This window comes from Hylobates moloch, unplaced genomic scaffold, assembly GCF_009828535.3.
Source record: "Hylobates moloch isolate HMO894 unplaced genomic scaffold, HMol_V3 SCAFFOLD_8, whole genome shotgun sequence".
Lineage (NCBI taxonomy): Eukaryota > Metazoa > Chordata > Mammalia > Primates > Hylobatidae > Hylobates > Hylobates moloch.
In genome coordinates, this window is record NW_026652283.1 from 4,513,222 (window position 1) to 4,540,837 (window position 27,616).

Sequence of the window (27,616 nt, forward strand, 5' to 3'; positions counted from 1 at the left end):
ATCTGGTGACCCTATGCTGGTGAGATATACGCAAGTAGCCTCTTGTTTTACAAAGGTATTACATAAAAAACATTTTGTCTTATGTGCTCACCCTGATACAGGAAGCACAGAAGCAGCAACATATATATTATAGAATATTGGTATGTGGAGAGAAAGGATCTTATAACTATTTCAGGATTACCATAGCATTTTAAAAATTTTCACCAAAATCCAGAATATCTTTGAAATTTACAATCTGACCTATTTTCTTACCTCAGCATAAGCTTTGGCCCATGTACTCGCCAGCTGATGTAAATCTACTTCACCTGATTTCACAGCTTCCAGGGATGCTTCAGCATCTCTATCATAATCACTCAGGGATTGTTCTTCTATAAACTGAGTCAGAGCTTCTTTTAAGTCTGTTACAGGGACATCAAACACCATCATCAGCAAAATCCAGGTATAAATAGGGAACATTTTACTTGGCTGAGAGTTCCAATGTGAAATCTTATTTTTAAGTTTTTATTTATTTAGAGATGGGGTCTCTCTCTCTGTTACACAGGCTGGAGTGCAGTGGCATGATCACAGCTCATTGCAACACTGAATTCCCGGACTCCAGTGATCCTCCCACCTCAGCCTCCCGAGTAGCTGGGACCACAGATGCATGCCACCACGCATGGCTAATTTTTGTATTTTTGGTAGAGACAGGTCTCACCATGTTGCCCAGGCTGGTCCTGAACTCTTGAGCTCAAGTGATCCACCTGCCTTAGCCTCCCAAAGTGCTGGGATTATAGGTGGTGAGCCACCTTGCCCGGACATGAAATTTTATTTTATCAAGCTGATACTCTTAATAGAATCTCCAACTAAAACGAAATCAGCTTAGGGGATCATTTAACAAATTTCATGATTATTTTCCTTTACTATTACAGGCTATTGCAGAAAGGTCAAAAGTCTTAACTCTTATGTATTCCCTTGATACTAATAAAGTAATGTTACTTTCTTAAGCCTGATATTTCAGTTTGAAGCCAAGTGGGTATAAGGACATAAAGAAAATGCTACAGATTTTGAGTGTCTGAACATTACTGTATTCACATTAAAAAGAGTTTTCCATGTAACTTTAAAAGGTACATTGTTACACCCTTTGAAAGAGAAGTTAAATGACTAGTTTATTAAAACATTTAACTCAGATGACTGACCGATTTCAGTTTTACAGACACCACTTAGAGAATGATATAATGCAAGAGCATGGAGAGAGAAGTTAGGACACCTGTGTTCTGGCTTTGGCTCTCTCATTATCACTATGTCCGCCACTTCAGACGGTGGTTCACAATCTTAGGTGTGCATTAGAAACCCCTGGAGGCCTTATTTAAACAGACTGCTGCACGCTACCCCAGTTTCTGATTCAGCAGGAATGGGATGCAGCCCGAGAATTTGCGTGTCTAACAAGCTCGCAGGTGATGCTGTTGCTGCTAAATGATTAGAAACCATATTTCAAGAAACACTGCCTTGGGCAAATAATTTAACCTCTTTATGTTCCAGTTTCCCTGGTTGTACAATGTGATTGGGCTATAAAGTTTCTAGGTTCTCTTATAACTCTATTCTGAATTTTAAATTTTTCCTAGACTGTGAGATAGAACACAGACCTTTAAAAATGGTTTAATACATATAACTTTATAAAACTAATTTAGGTAAGCAAAGACTATTCAAAAATTAATACATTTTCTGTTCTATGGTATCTCAGAAATTAATGACCAGATTATTAAAAGGGCAACCAATTTAGCACTATAATTCTATTACCACAATTAGTGATAACTAAACTGCCTTATAACTTCACCCAACTAAATTCAGAAGAGCTCCTCTAATTCCAACCTTTGTAGCTAATTTTTCATTATAAAATCTAATTTTTATACTTTATAAACAACTACCACTTATAGGAAAAAACACTCAATAAAAGAAAGCTCTGAAGAAATGTTTTTATTTTTGGAATCAGTTCCTATGTTATGGCTGTTTCCAAAGCTTCTTAGGTTTATGCTTTCTAATATGAAACTTCTAATGACAGACTATTGAAACTAATAAAGTGGTGTTACTTAAAAAAAAATCAGTCCTCACCTTTTTCTATAAAGCACGGTAAACTGTGCAGCAGCATCAGACGTCCATGTAAATGACTGGCATTCTCTTGAACAGGAAATCTGAGTGGCACTCTCAGTTCCAAGCACTGACTTCCTACTTTAAATTTATATACAAATTCTCTCTCTCTATTGCAGAATCTTTCTTTGTTTTTCTTCATATTCTTTGACAGGATTTCTATAGAACTAACAAAAAAGCAGTAGGTTATAAGTCCATAAAGAAATTATGTTTCATTATTGCTGTCCCACTTCTAAGAAAACATTCCACCATTCAAGAGATTTTGTCTGACTATGAGCCAATACTCTAGCTTTTCCCAAGTGTTTATCCCTGTACTTCCATCTTCATGATGAAAACAAAGTGCTTCTTAAAAAAAAAAAAAAAAAAGACACTTTGTTTTAAACTTGATTTAAGAAAAAAAATTATGGCCATAAAGTACTTTATAGTCCAAGGCAGGGTTCTCAATAATAGGGAAGGACCATGGAGAGAAGAGCAGAGAGAATTCTTAGAGTTCATGGGTGGGGAAATACAAAGCTTATGAAACCGTTGGTAAAAAGAAAGTCAAAGAAGCAGATCAGGGACCAAGCAGTGATCCTGGAGAACTCAGAGGTTGTGGTCATGAGATCCGACTTGGGGAAGGGGAGTAAGAAAGTGCTAGAAAGATTTCCATGTGGGAAGAAGATACACAGAAAAGAGAGAGTACAGGACCTCCACTTCCGTCCCACACCCCAAAGGCAAACCAGACACTACCAAGGAAGAAGAAAATCTAGTTAAAGGGACTAAGAATCAACATCAATTAAAGATGTATTTATTCATCAGCCTTGTAACTGGACTTCCTATGGCTAGACTTTCTCCCAACAAATCAGTTCTCACATTATTTTCTACACTGAAGTGACAGTAATCTTTCTGTTTAAAAAAAGGAATAAACTTATCTGATCATGTTGTTCATCCGCTTAAAAACTTTCTATGACATTCCATTGCTCTCAGGATAAAATGTAAACTCCTTATCCCAGTTTACAACACCCCTGCTTATATTTCCACTCTTCTCTCAGAAACTGCACCTCTCCTTCCTAACACGCAAATTCACAAATTTTATTTTCCAGCCATTCTGAACTTCTGTCAACACCGGACTTCTCTTTCTATGCCGAATCTTTCTGAATGCCTTTTCCTTTGCCTAGAGCACTCTTACTGATCTTAATTTCCTTGGATAACAATTGCTAATTCTTCAGGTCTCAGTTTAGCCTCTAGGAAGACTTATCCAACTCCCTAAAACTGGATTGGGTCCCGACAGGCTCTCATATTAGCCTGGACTTATTTGAATCATGGCACTTATCACGCTCTATTTCTTACTCTTGCTAGAAAACAGTCTTCTTGAAGTGGAAGGAATACTGTCTTGTATTCCATGTATCAGGCAGGATGTTGGGAATGGTAAGAACTAATAAATCATTGTTGGATTGTATGGCATTTTTATTTTATGGTGCTCACTGGAAAAATAAAGAACAAGCAATTATCCATACGGTTCTTTAAGAAGATATCACCTGAAATATAAAAAAACTCAAAGGACTTTTGTACGTGTCGTGGGGTGGGGCTAAGCTGAATTATCCAGACTATATTTTCAAATCTGTGTGTAGGCTATACACAAAAATCTTCGTCTATTTCACCATAATGCAAAGAGATAGGGTATTTGTTTTACTCAGAATTAATATTAAACGTAAGGCAATAAATAATTTTATAACGTTAGAAAACTACCAAAACGACATAAAAGTCTATTCTACGATGTAGAAATTTCACTCAAGTATATATCCAAATACACACACACGCATATGTTCGCTAAAGTACACACAGAAGAATGCTCATGTAAGTTTTATTTATAATACCCCAAACTGGAAACAACCAAAATGCGTATTAGTAGGAGAATAGTAAACTTGTTTATTTTATGAGATAAATACTACACAGCAATAAAAAAGAACCAACCACTAACAAATGCAAAAATATGAATGAATCAGGAATGTTGAAAAAAAGAGAAGGCAAACACAAAAGCTCTGGTTCAACATTTACACCTGTGTTTCAAGAAACTGATAACTTTAGTTCTTTCTCCCCTCACTCTTTTTTTTAGACTAATGGTCTATCCTGAAGCCTTGGCTCAGTTTTAGCAACCGTGAAATCCAGGAAGGTTTCCCATAAGACAATGGGGTGGGAGGAGGGCTGGACCGAATACATACAGCCAACAGAGCGGAGGCTCTGAGGCTCACATTAGTCAGGGAGAAGGAGGGCAGACGGCCGAGCTGAGAAACTTCAGCCGGGTGAGGGGACTAATCCCTCTGCAACGGGTGTCTGTCTGAAAGGGCGTCCTCACTCGGTTCTGGGCTCACCTCACCTAGTCCGAAGTCCTGGGCAGTCCGCTCACTCGAGCTGTCAGAGCTTCCTGCACTGGGAAACCAGCTGACTTGCCCACTTATTTTTTCCAGCCCGCGGATCCGCGACCGCAGATTCGCCACATCCTTTTCTATTTCCTGGCATCTCATAGAAAATTTCTCAGTCCAAGTGCCCCTATGTCTCAACCTGTTTCAACTTAACCATTTGAAAAGTGCAATAAGGTGTATTTCTACTGTTATTCTATATTTCAGAAACAGCACAAACCCGCCGTTGTGACGAAAGTGCAGAGACAAAGCACAAACTCGGCTCTGGTGGACCGGATACGGAAACGCGGTGCCTTGGGAAGGGAGGGGAGCAAATTCGCTTTCCCCACAGCGCGTGCGCCGCCGCAAGCATGGCTGGTGATGATTGGACGACTGGTAACAGGGGGCGGAGGGCTCCGAAGTCTGGTTTTGGGCGGGAATTGAAACCGCCGCTGAAGCCAACAAGAATTTGAGAACTGTAAATAGCAAGCCTTGAAAGGGACCATGGTGCGGCCTGTGAGGTGGGTAGTTCCTGACATTCGTCGGGGGTGGGAAAAAACTAAGGGGAAAGACAGGAGACTAAGGGGAAAGGATCGAGTAAGACCGGAGGGTAGCGATGGTGGGGTTAGGATGGACGGTTATCAAGAACCCAGTCTCCAGTGAGCCACCCGTTGCTCAGCAGTATCCTAGCATCGTAGCTTTTTCCTTCTCTTTGCCTCCCTTCACAGCCGTTGTCGTTTTCTACCAAGACCTTGTTGTTAGCGTTTGAACAGCGCTTTACGTGTCACCGAGCGCCCACTTATGTGTTATTTTATTTGTTCATCACTGTAGTTATTTGATATAGAAAGAGTAAGCATTCCTGTTTTATTGATTTAACATTTCTACATATAGAGGGTAAGTTACCTGAGTCATACAGCCCAGTAAGTGGCAGGGCAATACTCAAACCTAAGTCATCTCACTCCAGATCCTCTTTCCATTACGGTATTAGAAATGATTCTTCTAAATCTTCTATACCTCTGAAGAGGTATTAGAAACCTCTTTCCATTGTGGTATTGGAAACAATTCTTCTGTTTACACAGTTGAGTGCCATGGAAGCCTACGGTTAGCCATTCATTTAGTAAAGTTATTGAATATATTCACTTCTTTAATGTACGAGGTGCTGGAGGTTACACTCTAGTGGGAGGTGAGGTTAGGGGGCCGAAAATAAACCTCGAAATATGATAGAGGGCGAAGGAGGAAAGCACTACTTTAAATATAGTAGTTAGTATGAGACTCTGAGGCGATAATACAGGCACTGAGTCATGAATCAGGGTAGAGGGAATAGGAGCCAAGGCCCCATACTTGACCATATTTTAAGGACAGTCTAAATCTGTAGGATTAACAAACCGTGGGGAGAATCGTAGGGGATTAAGCCAGAGAAATAGGCAGGTGCCAGAACAGATAGGGTCTTGTAAGTCTCAGAAAGGAGTTTAGGTTTTATTGTAAGTCAATGGGAAGTCAGTGGAGGGTTTTAAATAGGGGAGAGAAATCTAAGTTTGCTTTTATAAAGGTCACTGGCTGCTGGTGGAGAATAAATGATGGATGGGGTGACCAGAATGGGAGCAGGAAAATCAGGCTATTATATCATTGGAGAGTGGTTTGGGATAGGGTATTATCAGTGGGCATTGAATGGAACAGATGAATTTAGGATGTATTTCGGAGGCACTGCAGACAGAACTTGCTGATGAAGTAGATGTACAGGTAAGGGAAAGAAAGAGTCAGAGATGACTCCCAGTAGTTTTGGTCTGAGCTACAGAATGGATGATCTTTACATTAAGATAGGGAAGACTAGGAAAAGGAAGGTCCTGAGGTGTGAGGGATCAAGATTTCTGTTTCGAACATGCTGAATTTGAAATGGGTTTTAAGCATCCAGGCAGTGAAGTCATAATCCCTTTGTATGGAACAGCAGTTGTTAAAGTATTGTCTACAGACCTCTGGGGGTCCCTGGAAACTTCTCTAGAGGTCTATGAGGTCAAAACTCTTTTCATAACAATACTAAGACATGATTTGCCTTTTTCGCTGCCTTGTCATTTGCACTGCAGTGATGATAAAACTGCTGGCACCTCAGAACAATTAAGGCAGTGGCACTAAATTGTACTACTAGTCTTTGCATTGTTTACTGCCATACTCTCAAAAGTAAAAAAAAAAAAAAATTCAGTTAAGAATATGCTTGATGAAGTAGTGGAAATTATTATATTAATCATAGCTTAACCCTTAAGTATACTTTTTAAAAATAGGCTATTGATTTTATTTTACTGTTATTCAAGTTCAGAATTTCTAAAGGGGTTTTCACATTTTATTCAACTCTAAATTCTTTAACTCTGAAGAGTAAGAGAGTAGTAGTACGAGTGCTCTTTTTAATGTTTCGCGTGAGGAAATGGGAAGTACACATAAAGCACTTCTACATACTGATGTGTAACAGTTCTCTCAAGGAAAAGCACTTGTGAGATTGTCTGAGTTGTGAGCTGAGCTTACCTGTTTTTCATAGAACATTATTTTTACTTGAAAGAACAACCAGCTGACAAATTAGGTTATTCACATTTGGCCATTTAGCAAAATATAGAAATAAAAACTAGAAAAACATTTTATTTAGTGCCTAGAGGAGGGAGGAAAAAATTATTTTTTTCACTTTGAATATCATTTTCTTCTAATGCCCTCTAAAGTAGTACAGGTTGAGCATCCCAGATTTGAAATGCTCCACAATTTGAAGCTGTTGCAGTACCTACATGACACTCAAAGGAAATGTTCATTGGAGCACTTCGGATTTTAGATGTTCAGATTTGGGATGCTCAGCTGGTAAGTATACAATGCAGATATTCCAAAATCTGAAAAAATCCAAAGTTCAAAACATTTCTGGTTCCAAGCATTCCAGATAAGGGATACTCAGCCTGTATAAAGATTCATCTCAGGTGGCAGGAACAAGGTCACTCACCATTTTTAAGTGTCCATTGCATAAAAACATTATTTGGTATTGTGGAGAGATTGAAAAAAAAAAGTAGCTTTTAGTGTCAAGAAATTTATAATCTAGTAAGGAATATAGAATGCACACACAAAACAGAAGAACACAACGGGAACTTACAAATGCCCAACAGCAATTAAACAGTATAGAAATTATAAATGTTAATTATATAGATTATTCTTTGTAAGTTATCTGAATTTTATTCCTTTATCATATAATTGAAAAGCCAGCAATACCCGGGTATATCAGGTATAGTTGTAACTATTTTAGCTAATGATAAATCCCTGCGGTAAAATGCAAATCATGTTTTAGACTTAAATGTTCTTACGTGAACCCAAACACATTTTCATTTATTCAGACACATTTCATTTACTTAACACATTTTTATTTCATTTATTTATTATTAATAAATGAATAATATTAAAACATATTAAATAAATAATATTAATAGCCTTAAGTAATAGAGGTGAGAAATTGACATTTGTGTTAATGAAAAAATTCTGTTTTGGTCATAGACATAAGAAACCAGTCAATTACTCACAGTTTGACCACTCTGACAGTGATGGTAAGTAACTTCTTATTTTTGCTCTAAAGATTTGGAAACTCATTTCCTCAGAATTTATATGACATATATAGCTCAAACACTGACTAAATTGCCCAACTGCATATGTGGTAGGTCTGGAAAGATAGTTTTCTAATCATTTGGGATAATTATGCTGATAATTATACTCATAAAAATTATGTTAGTAGGTGATAAATGAACAGGGCCAGGTGAAAAGTCTCTTTAGATCTAAACTACTCTAAGTCCATAGTTATCACATAGAGGTTTGTCTCCTATTCCATCCCCGAAGAAGGAAAACACTATCTTTTTGAGATACAAAGATGTTACAGAATATTTTATAAAATCCCTATTAATTATACTATAAAACAAGACCTTGAAGAAAGGTGAGGCTTATGTTATGCCTTTTAAGCATTAGACATATGTTTACTTGACTCTGCTATGAGTGAAAAGTTTGAGGAACATTGCATTAGATTATGTTATACGTTGAGGTGGATTTAATATTTCTTTCTTAGACCACTAGAATTTTCTTAAGTCAAATATTTAGTAAGTCTTCGGTTTGAAGGAGTCTGTTTTTGCCTTGAGCACAGCTTTAACTGTATCTACCACTTGGGAAAAAGAGTATAGAATATAACATCTAGCATCTAGCTTTTTTTTTTTTTTGTCATCAGTCTGTCACCAGATACTTATAAATTGCCAGGTGTGTAGTAGTAGGTGGGGGGAGTCATAAGTTATCTTATTTTTACATGGGGAAGCATATAAGAGACAAGTATTAGTGCTTGCTGAGTATGTGATTAAGACTACATAGACCCTGAAGGTATGCATATATGTGTTGTATACATGTGGAAAAGCCACAGCAGTGGTTTTATGTTGACAGTCAAGAGTAGAACTACAACAGTTCAGAGGATTGGTAAGACAGAAAAGCCTGTGAGAAACAGTAATGGACTGGAAAAGAACATCCTTTTGCCAGAAAATAAGAAGTTACTTTGGTAGGATCTTAGGAAGCTCATTATGGTAATGGAAAGAGAAAATACTACTATTGTAAAAATCCTCAAATAGGAGCTACTTTCTCTTCCCCCATAATGCTTCTTATTTTCTCTATCATGGTTAATGTACTAGGAATAGGTAATGGACTTTTTTTTTTCTTTTTTTTGAGACAGAGCCTCACTCTTGCGCCTAGGTTAGAATGCAACTGCGTGATCTTGGCTCACTGCAACCTCTGCCTCCCGGGTTCAAGCGATTCTCCCACCTCAGCCTCCTGAGTAGCTGGGATTACAGGTGTCCGTCACCATGCCTGGCTAGTTTTTGTATTTTTTAGTAGAGTCAGGGTTTCACCATGTTGGCCAGGCTGGTCTTGAACTCGTGACTTCAGGTGATCTGCCCGCCTTGGCCTCCCAAAGTGCTGGGATTACAAGCGTGAGCCACTGTGCCTAGCCCAAGTAATGGGCTTTGAAAAAAGATATTTGGCTACATTGTGAAGTTCTCATAAAAATAATTTATTTCCACTTTTCAACGTGATTAAAGTCTACCAATTTTTCTAATGGTTTTACAGGTTTTTAATCATTTTTTCTTTGACATTTATATGCTGTCTTAATTGCTTTTGCAGTTTTCAGTGAATTGGTTTTTGATAGACTGAGATTTTTAAATATAAAGGGCACAAAAACGAAAGTCGAAATAGATGAATGAGAATAAAGATAAACAAAATACTAACAATGATTTTTAAATTGTGGAAATTAAACAATTTGCCTAGCGTATAAAAACTTGAACACACATTGTAATGATTTTCATTTATGAAGAAAATAATATTTTTCTTTTGGTTTTAATTCACACATAAATAGATGATTTTGTTTCTGCAACTGTACCTTTAAACAAGAAATCCAGAACAGCACTAAAGGAGTTAAAACAAGATAAACCAAAAGCTAACTTGAACAATCTCCAGAAAGAAGAAATCCCAGTACAAGAGAAAGCCCCTAAAAAAAGGTGAGAGGTAAGACATGCAGTAAATATATGACATTAGATGTGTTAATTTTAAAGAGACACAGGTTCGAACCCTTGGTTTAAATTAGAACTTGAGCAGAGTCATAGGTCTTATTTCACTAGGTGCATGTCAGAAAACAGGACGTACTATTTTTTTCTGGCTTTCTGACTTAAAGAAATTCACAAACATATAAGGAAATATCATTAAATTTTAAGACAATAATGATTGTGGAATTCAGAAGTTATGACTGGTTTTGACAGGACCCAGCACTTGTCTCTGAATTCCTCAAATCATACGAGACTACTTTGTTAAAAATGACATTAGATGACTTAAGATGATTAAGACATAAGATGACTTAATGTGAGGGCAGTTTTTAAAATATAAAACCATGTATTTTTTTTGCAGAAAAAGATGTCTTCTCCCCATGTTGTTAAGATTTATTCAGCAGTGAGAAGTTCCCATAGTTTCTAGACTAACCATGGAATTCCATTAGATAGTACCAAGAGGGAGAAAGGAGTGAAGGAAGTCATTAGAGATCCAAAACTTGTGGTATGGAGAAGAGATGGGCGGAAGGGGAATATTAACAAATGGACCATGGCATATATAATGTTTTATTGCTACAAGTTTCCCTATGAAAAGTGAGTTAGCATGGAGAAACTTACCACATGTCATGCTCTTTTTTGCTTTTTTTTTTTGGTTTTTGTTTGTGAGTTTCTTGTATTACATTTTAAATATATTGAAAAAGGAACCCACACGTGGGAGAAAATATTTGTAAATCAGATAACTGATAAGGGACTGCATCCAGAGTATACACAGAACTCGTAAAACTCAACAGTAAAAAGACTAACAACACAATTTAAAATGTGCAAAAGATTTGAATAGACTTTCTCCAGAGAAGATACACAAATAACCAATAAACACATGAGAAGATGCTCAACATCATTAGCTGTGAGGGCAATGCAAATCAAAATCAGAATGAGATAATACTTCACACCCACCGGATGACTTAATAAAAAAAGACAAGGATGTGGAGAAATTTGAACCCTCATATATTGCTGGTGGGAAAGTAAAATGGTGCAGCTAAATTGGAAAATGGTTTAGCAGTTCCTCAAAATGTTCAACAGAGTTATTACATGACCCAGCCTATGTATGTATCCAAGAGAAATGAAAACATATGCCCACACAAAAACCCATACATGAATGTTCATAGCAACATTAATTCATAATAGCTAAAAAAAAATGGAGGCGATCCAAATGTCTATCTGCTTATTAATGGATAAGTAAAATGTGGTGTCCACAAAATGGAATATTTTTCAGCTATAGAAAGAAATGACTGCTGATAACTGATATATACTGCTATATGGATGAACCTTGAAAACATCATTCTGAGTGAAAGAAGCCAGATATACAGGTCACATATTATATGATTTCATTTGCATGAAATGTCCAGAATAGGCAAATCCATAGAAACAGAAAGTAGATTAATGGTTGCTAGGAGCTGGGAGAGGGGTAAACAGGACGTGAATGGTAATGGGTATGGGGTTTCTTTTTGGGGTAATAAAGATGTTCTGAAATTAGGTAGTGATGGTAGTTTTACAACTCTGTGAATGTACTAAAAACTACTGAATTGTTTACTTTAAAATGTAAACTTTATGATATGTGAATTATATCTTAAGAAAACTTATTCTAAAAAAATGAATTATTTAAGGTACATCTCAGTGCTTCTTCCTTTATGTAACTTTTCCTTATCTTTCTTTGATGTTTTTTTTCCTCTTATACTCATAGCACTTTTGACCAACTTGAATAGGACTTTATAATCTGCCTTTTATAGGATAATTATTAGCATGTCTTATTTCCCCACCCTCCTCCTTTAATTGCAGACTCCCTGAAGGTACTTTTAGTATTCCAGCTAGTGCAGTGCCTTGTACAAAGTAAGTGCTTGGTAAAATATTGGTTAAAGTCTGGATTGGGAGGAAGAGATGTAAAAAAATGATAATAATTTTAATGTGGGAGCTATAATATCTGCTAAAGGGGAGTGGGTGAGGTCAAGGAAGAGTTTTAAGTGGAAGTGATGTTTGAACCAAGTCTGTTTTGGGTTGAGTAGGGTGTTTCCCACCTGGACATGGCTGGTAGTAAGGTGACACATTACAATGAAAGGGAACAGTCATTGCAAAGAGGTATATGCTCCTCCTATTTCAAACCTCTTATTCTGTATATAACATGATACTGTGACATTTTAGGAGTCTTATCATCAAAGGTCTATTAATGATGATGATTGTTTAAAAACATTTTTGTGAAGTTAGCAACTCTTGAATAGTAATTTAGGGAAATCTCAAACTTTGCTCTTTAGTTGAGTTTGATATTTTGAAGAACTCATTATTACTTGTGTATCTATTTTAGGATGGCTTTAGATGACAAGCTCTACCAGAGAGACTTAGAAGTTGCACTAGCTTTATCAGTGAAGGAACTTCCAGCAGTCACCACTAATGTGCAGAAGTCTCAAGATAAAAGTAACTTTATTTTCTGTATATTTAGCTTTAAAACCTTCCTAATGCTTTTGTAATTATTTCTTTGGGTGGGCCTTCACAGAGGAAAGAGTAAACTGTGAATACTTTGCACTATAAATAGACCCATTTGCAGAGAATACAATTGGATTTAGTTCTTAATTCAGCACCTAAATCCCATACAAACAGACATACATCTGTGCTTAATACCCAGAGTAAGCTTGAGGGCATGAACTGTGAGCCTCAGTGTTCAGATTTCATGTTGTTGTACAGTGAACATTTAATTTCTTCATCAAATGAATTGATCTGTACAGTCCTAACAGTGCATCTCCTTTTTTTCCGGATCAGTTGAACATGCCCTAATTATGGTAATTTTTATTACTTACAAAGGTCAAAGGTATTAATTTGGTTAGCAAGCTCAGTAGACTTAAGAGAATGGCTTCTGGATTTCTCGTTGATTTTCTCCTTTGATTTTTCTGGCAACAGATGACATATTAATATTAATATTAATATGCAGCAGATGATATATTAATATTCTAGAGAGGCAGACATCATTATTCCTGAAAAAGATACTCTACTGTTAAAATGCTTTTTGGCTTAAAGTTTTTATGTTGGGGGATATTTTAGCTTATTATCTTATTTAGGGGTATACATGGAGCTTTTTTTCTTTGTTTCCTAAATCAGTACTGCCTCCTTATGTATTTATTTATTTGAGACAGGGTCTCACTCTGTCATCCAGGCAGGAATACAGTGGCGTGATCATGGCTCAATACAACCTTGACCTCCTGGGCTCAAGCAATCCTCCTGCCTCAGCCTCCTGAGTAGCCGGGACTACGGGCATGTGCCGCCGTGCCTGGCTAATTTTTTATTTTGTAGAGAGGGGTCTCACTATGTTGCCCATGCTGGCCTCAAACTCCCGGCCTCAAGCAATCCTCCCGCCTCAGCCTCCCAAAGTTCTGGGATTACAGGTGAGAGCCACCTTAGCTGGCTGCCTCCTCTTTAAAAAGAAATGAAAGTTTGATTAGGAAGACTTTTAGTAACCAAGAATCAAAGAAACATCAAAAGAGAATTGTCATGAATTACATTTAAAATGGAGGCACTGAAATTTCTCGCTCTCTTTTAAGACGTTGTAGAATGTATAAGGGGAGTTCCTTAGAAGTATTAATATTATACCACTTCTTATTAAATAATGCATCTTGTAGCACTGGAATTTAATAATACCAATTATTATGTCTTAAAGTCCTCTTAGAATGCTTTGGATCATTTTAAGGTTATTATAACGATTGGAGAGTTCTTATGTTAGTAAAAGCGTGGATTTGCCTACATAGAATTGATAGTTAACATTTATTGACCATTTCCTGTGCATTGGGCACAATAATCAGCAATTCCCATGTGAGATCCACATTTGGTCTTCTGTAATACCACTGGGTAAGACACTATTTTTATCTCCACATTATAGATAAGGGAATTAAGTCTTAGGATAAGCAACTTGCCTGTGGTCATATAGCCAGTTTACATGGTAGAGCCTGAATTTAAACATAAGTATATTAGATTTCAGAGCCCAGACTTCTAACCATATGTTAACCTCTCTGAATAAAATTATTGTGCTAGTTTGAGTTTGGGATCATTTATCTATATCTAAATGCTATTACATTTTAGTACTAATTTTCCTATTTCTAGACATTATTTGATTAAGAAATATCTGAATTTTCTTTCTTATTCCTTATATTTAGGCATTGAAAAACATGGCAATAGTAAAATAGAAACAATGAATAAGTCTCCTCATATCTCTAATTGCAGTGTAGCTAGTGATTATTTAGGTAAGTTTTTTATATTAATTTTTTTCATCAATGCTGTTTTTCTGACTTTTGTTTAAATTGCTGAAATTGTGGCCAGAAGCAAGTTCTTTCATTTTGTCAAGACTCTCTTGATGTCATGGCCTTTATTTCTTTGTGTTTTAGTCTCATTCTGTCTTACTGCAGACACACATTCTTCCCTGAAGGCTCATAACTACCCATGGCTTCTAGTTAGAGCAACTGACCGTTGAAGAAAGGGGCTGCATATTCCCAATTCTAGTTTGAACATTTTGGGGGAAAGATGGTCTCTGTTTGGGTCTTGGATTTATCCCTAAAACTAGAGGTGTTCCCAGGGCACCAATGCACCATGGTTGACCCAGATTGGGATAGTAAATAGTCTATTACCGGAAGCAGGGGAGGGATGAACCTGGGCAAATAAAAACAATAGTTTTAATAGAGTCTGCTCTGCAGTTCTTGAAATATCAGCTGTCACAGAAAGTTTTCCATTGATTTTTATGCCTCTCCTGAAGATTTGGATAAGATTACTGTGGAAGACGATGTCGGTGGTGTTCAAGGGAAAAGAAAAGCAGCATCTAAAGCTGCAGTACAGCAGAGGAAGATTCTTCTGGAAGGCAGTGATGGTGACAGTGCTAATGACACTGAACCAGACTTTGCACCTGGTAGGTTTTATCCTACTTCGAAATTAATTCTATGGGAATTCAGTCAAAAAAGTTCTTGGAAGCCATTAATTGTGCAAAGCACTGTGTTAAACCTTTGGGGTGTGCAAACTTCAGGGACACAGAACAGTTCAATTCAGTGATAGCATTTGGGGAAAAAGCGTCTTCTAAGAGCTAACCTTTAAGCTATGCCTTGAAAAATGAGTAGTGTTTCCATAAACTAAAGGTGTAAAGTAGCATTTCTGACTGATAGAAAGGCATTACCCATGGAATAGACAAATGCTCTATTTGTCTCTAAGTAAGGCTTGCTGGGATGAACATGCAGGAGGCTCGAGAGAGAGGCTGCTACTAATCATGGAGGGTTTCAGACCCACTTGAAGAAGTGTAGGCTTTTTTTCCTGTAGGTAGTAGAAATCCATGAATTATTCTGAGGCAGAAGTGATATGAAATCTATATTTTATTATGATGGTTTTTAGACTCATTTAGAAATTGGGCAAATGGAAAGTGTAGTGTCCTTGACAGAACATTACAACATATTAATTAAAAATTTAAATTCATAAATTCATAAATTTAGGCCAAATCAAGATACCATATTTTAGATTTTGATATACTGTCAACAAACAATAACAGATTTGCTCATCGTCACCTATTTGACTAATATTTGAATGCTTTTTATGTGCACTGTATTCTAGATACTAGGGATACAGTAGTGAACAAAACAAACAGCTCTTGTCCTTATGGAACAAAGGAAATACATGAAAAAGACTGTTTTGCATTTATTTTACTTTGGGAGGGCCTGGGAGACAGGAAAATGCAAAGACACTTTTTGAGCGCCAGTGTGATGCTCCAAGGAAATACTCATTTGAGCATTTTGGATTTCTGGAATTGGAATGCCCAACTGGGTATAATGCAGATGTTCCAAAACCACAAAAAAATCTGAACCCTGAAACACATCTGGTCCCAAGCACTTCAGATAAGGGATACTCAGCCTATACTATATGATCTAGCAATCCACTTCTGAGTATGTATCCAAAACAATTGAAAGCAAGATCTCAGAGAGATATTTGCACACCCGTGTTCATAGCGGCATTATTCATAATAGCCAAGAAGTGGAAGCAGCCCCAAAGTGACATTTCAGTTTTCCCCCTGCATTCGCTTGTCCTGGATGAGAACAGAAGGGTCCATGTGTGACCTTCATTAGGGAAAGAAAAGAGAAAATTGCAGAGAAGATAAGTCTTTTCTCTAACAGTTCCCCAAATCCGTAACTGAAGTGTTTGGTCCTTCCAGATTTTCCTCTATGGGATGCGAATGACTTGGAATTTTGGGAACTCCAACTCCCCATCTCTAATTTTATTTAAATTGCTTTCTCAGTTGACTGACGAAGATTAGTTGGACCCCATTTCTGAACAAACTTGTTAAACAGAAATGTAGCCAGCTCCTACTTTTATCCTCTTGAGCCAAGAAGAGAATCCTGAAGACTTCTAAGTTACTGAACACATGCAGTATCAGAACTATTGGATACACAGAAAGTTTTGTTCTGATCATATATTCTGAAAGTTTGGAGAAACTTCCTCTACTACTTGCCTTCTTTGAACCGGGAGCCTCTTACGATTACTTGAATTTGCAGGCTACATTTCTAACAGCTTTCATGTGATCTGCTGGCCTTTTTTGGGCTAACTCTATATAGCACAGGAACCATTATGTGAATATGTGAGTTGATTATTTTTTATTTTTTATTTTTTTTGAGACGGAGTCTCACTCTCGCCCAGGCTGGAGTGCAGTAGTGTGATCTCGGCTCACTGCAAGCACCACCCCCTGGGTTCATGCCATTCTCCTGCCTCAGCCTCCCGAGTAGCTGGGAATACAGGCGCCTGCCACCACACCCGGCTAATTTTTTGTGCATTTAGTAGAGACGGGGTTTCACTGTGTTAGCCAGGATGGTCTCGATCTCCTGACCTCGTGATCTACCCGCCTCGGCCTCCCAAAGTGCTGGGATTACAGGCATGAGCCACCGCGCCCAGTCGAGTTGATTATTTTTAAAATTTTGTGTGGGAACAATGATAGAATAAGGAAATTGCAATTTGAAGATCATAATGACATTGTTTTTTGTTTTTGTTTTGTTTTGTTTTTTGAGATGGAACCTCGCTCTGCCGCCCAGGTGGGAGTGTAGTGGTACGATCTTGGCTGACTGTGGCCTCCGCCTCCCAGGTTCAAGCAATTCTCGTGTCTCAGCCTCCCAAGTAGCTGGGTCTACAGGCATGCGCCACCATGCCTGACTAATTTTTGTATTTTTAGTAGAGATGGGGTTTCAGCATGTTGGCCAGGGTGGTCTTGAACTCCCGACCTCATGTGATCCACCTGCTTTGGCCTACCAAAGTGCTGGGATTACAGGGGTGAACCACTGTGCCCAGCCCATAAATGACATTGTTGATTTAGGTAAAGGTCATCAATAGAAGGTTGATAAGGATCTTTACAATGATGAATTCAGGCTGGCATCATCTGAATCACCCAAGAGAGGGACAATCACACATTATATGATTTCTGATGTGATGTAATATGAAGTACAGAGAATATACCTATGAAGTATATTTTTGCCCTCCCCCCTCCCCCCTCCAAAAAAAGTGAGCCTGAATCCACTCAAGCCTTGAGAGCAGAATTCCAGCTCATGTAAAATGCAAGAATATGGCCAGGCACGGTGGCTCACGCCTGTAATCCCAGCACTTTGGGAGGCTGAGGTGGGCGGATCAGTTGAGGTCAGGAGTTCGAGACCAGCCTGACCAACATGGTGAAACCCCTTCTCTACTAAAATATAAAAATTAGCTGGGCATGGTGTTGTGTGCCTGTAATTCCAGCCACTCGGAAGACTGAGGAAGGAGAATTGCTTGAACCCGGGAGGCAGAGGTTGCAGTGAGCCAGGATTGTGCCACTACACTCCAGCCTGGGCGACAGAGTAAGGCTCCATCTCAAAAAAAAAAAAAAAGAGGAAGCAAGATTAAGTTAAATGACACCATGAGCTAGAAAACAGACAAATCCAGAATTTAGGACATTCTACAGGACAGTTGACTCAACTGCTTCAGCAAGTCAGACACAAGGGAGGACAGGGAGAAGATACTGCTCTATATTAAAAGAGATTAATATAGACTGAATAGAAGATGATACCAAGAAACTAGTGTTGGTATTGCTAGATGTAATGGCATTGTTGTGTAAGAAAATGCTCATGTTTTTTAGAGATACATTCTGAAGTATGTAGGAATGTAATGACGCGATGCCTTGGTTTTATTTTAATATACTACAAAAAGGGAAGAGAAGAAGAGTGAGATAGATGAAACAAATGGAGCAAAATGTTGATAATTGTTGAATCTGAGTGGTGGTTTATTACTGTCTACTGTGGTATAGGTTTGAAAATTTTATATGATTTTTATTTTACATATAGTATTTCATATAGATAGGTAGATATTAGTATGTGGCGATAATAGTGGTTATCGCTGAGTGGCGAGATTACAGAGTAGATTTTCTTTAATAAAGTTTTGTATGGTCTATATTTTCTACAATAAGCATGTACTGTTTATTTTTCATTTGTACATTTTTTGATTTAAGCATTTTCTGCAATAAGCATGTTCATAGTATTAAAAATGTAAAAAAGTTTTATATGAATATAGGACTAACCCTATTTACACTTAGTTTTCAGAGTTTATCTACAAGGCATGGTTTTCTGATCCTAACTCCCTCAAAAAATAGAAAGATCATTGCTTAACTATCAGCTTAGGACATGCTTTTTTCCAGAGCAGATGTAGCAGTTTCAAAATTAGATCACTGGCTTATATTTTCCCATGAAGTACAGAAAAGCATTTTTTGAGAAATAAAGGTTTGTCCCAAATGAAATCAGCTCTAGGATTAGCTGCTAAGATTGTTGTGTATGGTTATCTCAGTTCTCATTTGGTCTGTTCCAGAATGTTGAAGTTTATGTGGTTAAGGGAAGGCTCACTGTTACCATAAATGTCACCGTTTTGAAAGACTAGCTATTGTCATACCCTACCATTCTTTTCAAGTTACTGAGGTAAAATGGTAAAATCTGAAGTAAAGATTACTGATGGGAAATTTATAGTGATGGTGGTAATAGCAAACAATTATATTTTGCTTGGTATATGCCAGATGTTACTCTAAATGCATTATATATATTAACTCATTTAATCCACGCAACAACCCTTTGATGGAGGTTTATGGTTATCCCCATTTTCTAGGTGAGGAAACTGAGGCTCAGTGAAGTTAGTGACCTCTCTGAGGATTCAAACCCAGGCACCCGCAATGTCAACCACTGCAGTGTTCTGCTACTGGAAACAGTGCAGCACAAAGGTGCATAAGAATCTGAAAGCTGTGGATAAAGTTAAGGCAACAGAATCCTCACTTTTTAGAGCAAAGATGAACTATGTAATCTTGTTTTAGGTGAAGATTCTGAGGATGATTCTGATTTTTGTGAGAGTGAGGATAATGACGAAGACTTCTCTATGAGAAAAAGTAAAGTTAAAGAAATTAAAAAGAAAGAAGTGAAGGTAAAATCCCCAGTAGAAAAGAAAGAGAAGAAATCTAAATCCAAATGTAATGCTTTGGGTAAGCTTGGTCCAAAACACTTAATTTTATAAAGGAAATGTATGTGGTTTGTTTGCTGTATTTTTCTTATTTTTGCCTTTGTTCTAACATCTTCCTAATGTCCATTTGTCATTAAAATATGTAAAAGGAAGGTAGGGGTGGGGAAGGGAGAAAAGCAGACAAGAATGCTGACTCCAGTATCTATGCTAGCACTTACTATATATGACCTCACTTTGGTACTCATGGCTGCCCTCTGTGGTTAGCTGTTGTCACTTGCGTTCTACAGTGAAAAACTGAGTGTCAGAGAGGTTAAATAATTTGTTGGAAATCTTACATCTAATAGGTGAAGGGCTAGAATTTGAACCCATGTTTGTCCATTCAGAGTCTAAGCTGTATCTTGGACCATATTTTCTCCAGGCAAAACAAGGAAGTTTTCATGATTCTAATTTTTTGCTTTTGTGCCTTTATTTAGTCTGATTTGAGAGTTCTTTTGCCACATGTTTAGGGCTTTTTTTTTTTTTCATTTCCCCAAAACAAATTCCATTAGAAACTACTTTTATGATAAAATGTTTAAAATTTATGATGACTCGAACACGGAATACCTGTTTCTTGTGTAAAAGAAGTTAGGTTATTTTTGAGTTCATAGTATATGATAAGTTATTGCAAAAATATAACTGTCATTAACTGAATTTGTTTTGTTTCTTGATAATCATTTTTATGTCTTGGTTTATTTAATATATATGCTATTGATATTAAAAGTTCCATTATTTAGTCTTTCCATTTATTCATAGGAGCTGCTGTCACCTTAAATAGCCTGTTGCTGAGTACTTACTAAGAATTAAATGAGAATTAATTACTGATTGAGTTATATTCTTCTCTCTCCTGTATTTTGAATTAATGAAGTTTTTTTATTAAAGTGTTTTTGTTTAATTGATGACTTCATCTGGGTTCCAGAAATTAGATTTTAAATACAAGGGCTTTGAGAGATAAAATGGTATATTAGTTTCCTATTACTGTTACAACAAATTACCACAAATGTAGTGTCTGTCGTAAAACAACACATACTTGTTGTTTTACAGTTCTGAGTATCAGAAGTCAAAAGTGGTTCTCACTGGGCTAAAATCAAGTGGTCAGCAGAACTGTGCTCCTTTGTGGAGGCTCTAGGAGATAATCCACGTTCTTGCCTTTTCTAGCTCCTTGAGGGTGCATTTCTTGGCTTGTGGCCCCTTCCACCTTCAGAGACCAGTGGCAGGGACTTTCTCACATCATGTCACTCGACTCTGACTTTCCTCCTCCTCACATTTACTTATAAGTACCCCTGTGATTACATTGGGCCCCTCCAGATAATTCAGTGCAATTTCCCCATCTAAGATTCTTAACTTAATTACATCTGCAAAGTCCCTTTGCCATGTAAGGTAACATATTCACATGTTCTGGCAATGACGACATAGACATCTGAGGAGCCAGTATTCTGCCTACTATAAGCTATAATAGGAAAAAGTTATTAACACCATGAATATATTTTGTATTTTCTTCAGAGGTTTGTTTATGCTTCTTCACCAAGACACACTAATAACTAAAAATAAAACTTCAGTTCCCAAGTTGGAGTTTACCATTTAAAATCTTTTCTCTATCCCTTGGAGCAAGTTGCTTCACAACTGAGATTAACATATAATATTAGAAATGAAATTTAACCATTAAGTGATAGGATTAAGAATTAGGAAAAATGGATTATATTTTTAGTCCTACTAGTAATGTATTGGGTAAACTTTGAGAATTGTGTCTAGCACATGTTATAATTTTCCCTTGATAGAAAAAATGTTGAGAGCTGTGCTGTCCAATATGGTAACCTCTAGCCATGTGTGGCTATATTACATTTGAATTAATTAAAATTAAGTAAAATTTAAAAATCAGTTCCTCAGTTTTGCAAGCCACATTTCAAGTGCACAGTAACGATATATGGCTAGCAGCTACCATATTGGACAGCGCAAAACACAAAATATTTCTATAATCACAGAAAGTTCCACCAGACAGTGCTGATCTAGAGGATGCAGACGTTAACATTAGGAAGAGTATATGGTGAAAATGTTCATATTTATATGCGTTGAAATACCCCTAGGTATCTCAAAACAAGCACTATCTGAAAGTGAACTTACATGCCACCTTTCCTCCTTCCCCATCACCAAAAAAATAAATAAATAAGAACCAAAACATACTTCCAGGCTTGTGTTTATTCTCTAGATAAATGGCACCATCAAACAGTGTGCCCATGACAGGAACTTGCAACTCATGGATTATTTCTTCGTCTCCATTGCTGCCTCCCACCTATTTTTGCCAAAACATATCTAATGCGCTGTTTTCCTTCTATTCTGCACCTTAGTAGGCCCCCATTTCCTCTTACCTGATTACCGTAATAACCTTCTAAGTGGCCTACTTCTCCTACACTACCACCAGAAAGATGTTTTTAAAATACAAATCACTTCTGAGAAAAATGGATGCATGATTGTGACTAGCCAGACTCTTGTACATGGTCTGCAAAGCTCGTCATAAGTGATCTACACCCTGTGTCTATCTCTCACATTTCCTACCATTGAGATTTCTGCTCCAGCCATATATGGAACCACTCAGTACTACTGGTCCTGGAACTTGGTGCATCCTCCATCTTTGCACACTGTACTCCCTCTGCCTGGAAAGCTTCTCTCAACTCACCTTTACTCTTCAATCTCGATTTGGTTCAGACCATCCTCACTCGCCTCCCTCTAACTTCAAAACACATACCCCCAGATTGTAGTTTCCTTTTCTACTTGGCATACCTCTAGAGTCTGCCACCTCCCTTACCACACTGCATTGTACACATCTTTCCTGTTCTTCCCACTAAAGTCTAGTGACGAGACGTTAAAGTCCTTGGGAGCAGGAGCCATGAATGATACTGTTTGTAACCCTAGAGCCTGACACACAATCTACTGACACATACTCACGAGACATTATTGTGTAATGGTTGGTTACAAGGATGGGATTTGGAGGAAAATCGTTTCTAAGCTTAGACGCTTACTAGCTGTCAGACTCCAGGCAGATTGCTTAACGTCTCTGTTTCCTTCTCTGAGAGTGGAGATAGTAATATCTGTATTGGAGTTGTTGTAAACAGTTAGAGGTAATGTGTGTGATAGGCCTACCACACTACCTGGCATATTAATGCTCATAAAAGATGGCTATTCTTAGGCTCTCAATAAATGTTTGTTGATTAATAAGTTTATTTTTTATATGATTATGTAACTTTATAATTTTTACACATATATGCTAGACTTACTTTTTCTTCCTGCATGACAAACTTTTTTACGTATATTTTTCAAATAAGTGACTTCGGTGGACTCTGCTCCAGCTGCCATCAAATCAGAATCTCAGTCCTCGCCAAAAAAGGTTTCTCTTTCTTCAGATGCCACTAGGAAACCATTACAAATAAGCAGTCCTTCAGCTGAAAGCAAGAAACCTAAATGGGTCCCACCAGGTATGGCATATTTATCATCAAGGGCAGGAGCTTGGAAAATTATCACTGGTAAATTTTTTTCCTAGTTACAAATGCCATGTGTGAGCATTTCCCCATATTATTACATATTCTTCAAAACCAAAGTTTCTGGTTGCTGCATATATTCATTTATTTAACCATTCCTTATTATTGGGCATCCAGGTTTATCATTTTTTCAGCGCTATAAATAAGATTGCAGTAAGCGCAAATGTCCTTATTTTAGAAATCTCTGAGCATATTGCTGATTACTTTCCTAGGATAAAATTTCTAGTAGGAGAATTACAGCGTTAAACGGTATAAACATTTGAGATTCCTGATGTATGTATTTCTGGCAGCAAATCTTTTGCTCGGGACCTGCTGACCTTCACAGCCTGACTGAAACCTTGGGATCTATATGTGGCAATTCTAGCATTTAACAAATGCCCTAGCAAACTCAACCTCTTGCTTTTACAAATTTCACTTCTCTTTGTTTTCTTTTGCTCCACAGCCAAGTCTCGTGGATCCTTCAAGAATTCTTTGACCTTCACCCTTCTTGACATTACTAAAACCCTAATCCAGGCCCAAACTGTTGCTGCCTTTCCTAACTAGTCCTGTCTTTACTTTCTCTCATCCACCTACATGAACCCTCCGCTTCAGTGAAATTGAAACACTTTTTGTCTCTCAAACATGTTGCATGTATTCCTCTCTAAGGGCCTCTCTTTATCCTCCTGTGCCTGGTATGTCTTTCTTCATGTGTCCCCTCTCCTTGCCTAAGCCCTTCCAATTCTACTCCTGTTTTTCTTTTGAGTGGCCTCTCTTGATTTGTCCACAGTGCTCACTCCCCTGCTGACTATTCATAGATTTAGGCGTGAGCTGTGAGACTGCTTGATTGTTTAACTTACAGAGTCTTCATCATGTGAAATATTGGGAAAAACTGTAATCTTTAAAGTCCATTCTGGTTTACAACTTCTAAGATTTTTAATGAGGACTTAAAAACTTTTTGGAGAAGGAGGGAAGATTAATTACTTGATGTCATATCATTCAAAGAGTAATACTTAGTATATTTCTAAAAATAATTAGTGCTTCCCCAATGAAGGAAATTTAAAAGAAATGATATAACTATAGAAATTTAAAAGTATCATAATCAAAAAGATACAAGGAAACTGTGGAATGATGGATAAAGAGTTAATGTTATATAGCACAAAGTGCTTATAAAGTCAGCATGTGGCAGTCAGGCAAGCGATGTAAATGAGTGAATTGGGCCCATGCAGTAGACTTGCGTGGGTAGGAATTTTGTTGGACTCAGGAGTGTGTACCCTTTTGAAGGAAGCAGCTGCTACTCAGCTCCATCTTACTGTTTCCATGCAAGATTATGGGCTTGGTATTTCTAGATCTGATTGTTGTTTTCAAGAGAAGCCAGAAATCCAGATTTTAATATGAAATCTGCTAATTTTTGTAAGTTGATCTTTTTTTTGTTGTTAGCACCATGTGAACCAAAACAATATATCTGAGAGCTAGATTTGGCTCTCAGATTGCCAGTTTGTTACCTATCTTATACAACTGGAGAAGACCACCAAGACCCCCAAAGTAAAATTAGCCAGTGGCATAAATATACCAGTGTCCCCAAGAACTATTAATACAACTAGAAAATATGAAGAGTTTCAGTCTCACTGGTAATTAAGGAAATGTAAATTAAAATAAATACTATTTTATACCTCTCAAACTAGAAAACAATAAAGCAGTATAGTCTGAGTTATAGGGTAGCAGGTATAATTATTTATTTTAAATTTATAATACTGTTGTGTAGGCGAGCAACTACTGTTACTATCAACTGTGAACATTAATGTGGATAATTTTGAAATAGATGGAAATAATTGCTACATTAGGGTAATAGTATGAATGAAACTAGTATAAATAAATAACAATATTTACCATTTTTAAAGGTATTTAATAATTGAAAAATAGACTCTTCATGGACTACTTGTAAAAATTGCAGGACCTTAAAAATGCATTTGCTTTTTCTATTACTTTAGAAATTATAATTGTATGCATTTTTTTACGCCTTTACAACTAGCATTATTTGTTCCCAGCCTTCCTTTTTCAGCTTTCATGGTGAGGTTTTAGTGTCATTACCTTGACTTCTGTATTATTTCTGCTCTTTAGAACATTCTGTTCTTTTGATCTAGTTTATTGCTTGATAGACCCTGGAAAGCAGAATAATGCTTAACTACCTTTTTTTTGCTGCTTGTTTTATAAATTAATCTTTGTTAAGAGATTTCTGACATCGTCAGCATCACATCATATGTTTCCTTTCAGCAGCATCTGGAGGTAGCAGAAGTGGCAGCAGCCCACTGGCAGCAGTGCCTGTGAAGTCTCCCAGTCAGAGTCTCCGCCTTGGCTTGTCCAGATTAGCACGAATTAAACCTTTGCATCCAAATGCCACTAGCAGCTGAGTGTGGTACCAGAGGAATGTTTGCTTGAGAGAATCACAGCTTTACAAGGATGTTTATATTTGATTTGTGTTTATATTTGAGGCAGGTATTGTAATACAAAGGAATCCATTACCATGTCCTATAAATGACCTCTAGCCATTTTATGATTATGTTCTCTGTAAAACTCTTCAAGACTTCAATGAGAAGTTTGTTTATAAGAATTACCTTCTCATACTTTTCCTTGTGAAGAGTGTATTCTGTTTTTCTATCAGTTCAACATGAAGTCCACATCACATGCTGTTCTTTTCTTGTTACATGATGTGCCTTTCTAGCTTTGTCTAGTTTATAGCACCTTAGGGGCAGAGGGAAACATTCCTATTTCTTTCAGAAGACATTTCTGAAATCTTATAAGCTACTTAAGCTACATTGTCAGTTTTATCGCAAAGATGTTTTTGTATTTTAGCCAAATCTTTTTATAGTACAAACTCGGAATTATTTTACACACTAAAATGGTTGCAGTTTTATGGCATGTGTCTCCTATTTAGATGGTTATTCTCTAGAAAATAGAATTTAAAGACATTTTATGAAATCTTCATTGTCAAAACCTTTAATAAAAGTGGAAATATTTTGAAATGCCCTTTTTCTTGATACCACTCATCCATGTGTTCCTGATTGTCCACATTTCATGATAAAATGAGAGCTCTGCAGAGAATGTTAGCCTTTTTGTTGTAAATATAATCTTCAAGTAGTCACTTTTTGTTAAGTTCTTTAGAAAGTAGTTGTCAAGTACTTAGTCATCCCTATTATGATATTAGATAATACAGCTTTTCAGGAAGCTTAGATCTGGATTTACTTTGAAAAACAATTGTAATGAATATTTTATATTTACGCTGAGAATTTCAACTAGCTTCTCATCAATTTTTAATAACATTTTCAAATCATGTTAACTGTTATAAAATGTATAATACTTAACTCAGTTTTTCTTGGTTTATGGAAATACCTATGTTAATGTGAAAATAATTAATTTAGAATTGTGATTAAAGTGAGCATTTGCCTATTGCTGTTGTATACTTCTTTTATCTAACGTATATTTTTATAGTGTCATATACCAGCCCCCTAACCTGCCCCACCTGTCCCCTTTTTAAAAACATATTTTTCAGTTACATAGCATTGAGGTACTCTATTTGGTGTAGATCAACAATAAACATAAGAGCCTACTCTTTATTAGGTACTGATATAATTGATTAATCATCTGGCACCAGCTTAATAACCTGTTTTTGCCGTGTTCTTTATAGTTTATCGGGGAATTTGAAAATTACCTCAAAGTATGTTAAAACCAGCCTGGCTGAAAGCACTGATACCTTTATGTTGCCAAACCCAGTGTACAATTTTCTTACCTAATCTTATGCACCCTATTCATTATACTCATGAAAACATTTGATTTCCTTGGCTCATGTGACACATTTCCTTGTCATTTTCTTCCCATCTCCATGCCTACTCTTCATTATTTTGCAGCTTTCTAATCTGTTGTGTCACCTTTACCTACTTGTCTGACCAGTTTCATGTTCTATGCAAACTCCAGTGGTCACTTCTGTGACAGTGACTGCCAAGTCAGGATCTTTACCCTGCACCTTGCTCTTGACAACAAAACCTGTGGATGGTCCACTGACAACGTGATGTAGCAGATCAGTTGTTAAATTCAACGTCTCCTCCTACCCCTGACATCTCGCCTGTGTTTTCTGTTGGTAAATGCATGGCACCACCATCACTGCAGGTGCCAAAGGTGTAATCCTGGGATTGAGTCTTCTCTCGACTTTCACATCCAGTCACCAAGCCTTACTCCATTTCCTAAATTTCTCAAAACTACTCTTCCATGTGCTCTCTCTTAGTCTGAAACATCATCACTCACTTTTTCTAACAGGCATCTTTGCCTTGATTCTTAACCTACTCAGGCCCACCTCCATTGTTACTGCCACAGAGGGTTTTATAAAATAAAGTCAGCATGAACACCCCTCTGCAGTGCGCACACATACACCTTACCCTGGTCGAGCTCATAGGCTACTTGGTGTCTGACTCGCCCC

The 27,616-nt window shown here is 37.2% G+C and overlaps 2 protein-coding genes across 6 annotated transcripts in view; one reads left to right on the forward strand and one right to left on the reverse strand.

The window, feature by feature from the left end:
• CUNH12orf4 (chromosome unknown C12orf4 homolog) overlaps positions 1-4,545 on the reverse strand; it is a 51,044-nt gene extending 46,499 nt beyond the window's left edge. Inside the window, exons 1-3 of one of the 2 annotated variants that reach the window (XM_032159345.2) lie at positions 4,481-4,545; positions 2,089-2,291; positions 253-398 (exon numbers count right to left, since the gene is read on the reverse strand). In XM_032159345.2, coding sequence (XP_032015236.1) covers positions 253-398; positions 2,089-2,266 — 324 coding nt within the window. In that variant the 5' untranslated portion in view covers positions 2,267-2,291; positions 4,481-4,545. Of the gene's footprint in view, positions 1-252; positions 399-2,088; positions 2,292-4,475 lie in introns of both variants that reach the window. The other variant, XM_032159344.2, reaches the window with a different exon arrangement.
• A 308-nt stretch (positions 4,546-4,853) lies between these two features.
• RAD51AP1 (RAD51 associated protein 1) lies at positions 4,854-26,594 on the forward strand. 4 transcript variants are annotated; one of them, XM_032159348.2, is made up of 10 exons: positions 4,854-5,023; positions 8,016-8,065; positions 9,898-10,039; positions 11,918-11,968; positions 12,438-12,547; positions 14,275-14,361; positions 14,868-15,017; positions 19,458-19,622; positions 22,957-23,106; positions 25,420-26,594. In XM_032159348.2, the coding sequence occupies exons 1-10, from the start codon at positions 5,007-5,009 to the stop codon at positions 25,554-25,556; spliced, it is 1,059 nt and encodes a 352-aa protein (XP_032015239.1). In that variant the 5' UTR covers positions 4,854-5,006; the 3' UTR covers positions 25,557-26,594. The 4 variants fall into 4 exon arrangements, with proteins under 4 accessions (XP_032015239.1, XP_032015240.1, XP_032015241.1 ...); XM_032159349.2 differs by having other exon boundaries at positions 25,423-26,437; XM_032159350.2 differs by lacking the exon at positions 11,918-11,968.
• Positions 26,595-27,616: the final 1,022 nt, after the last annotated feature.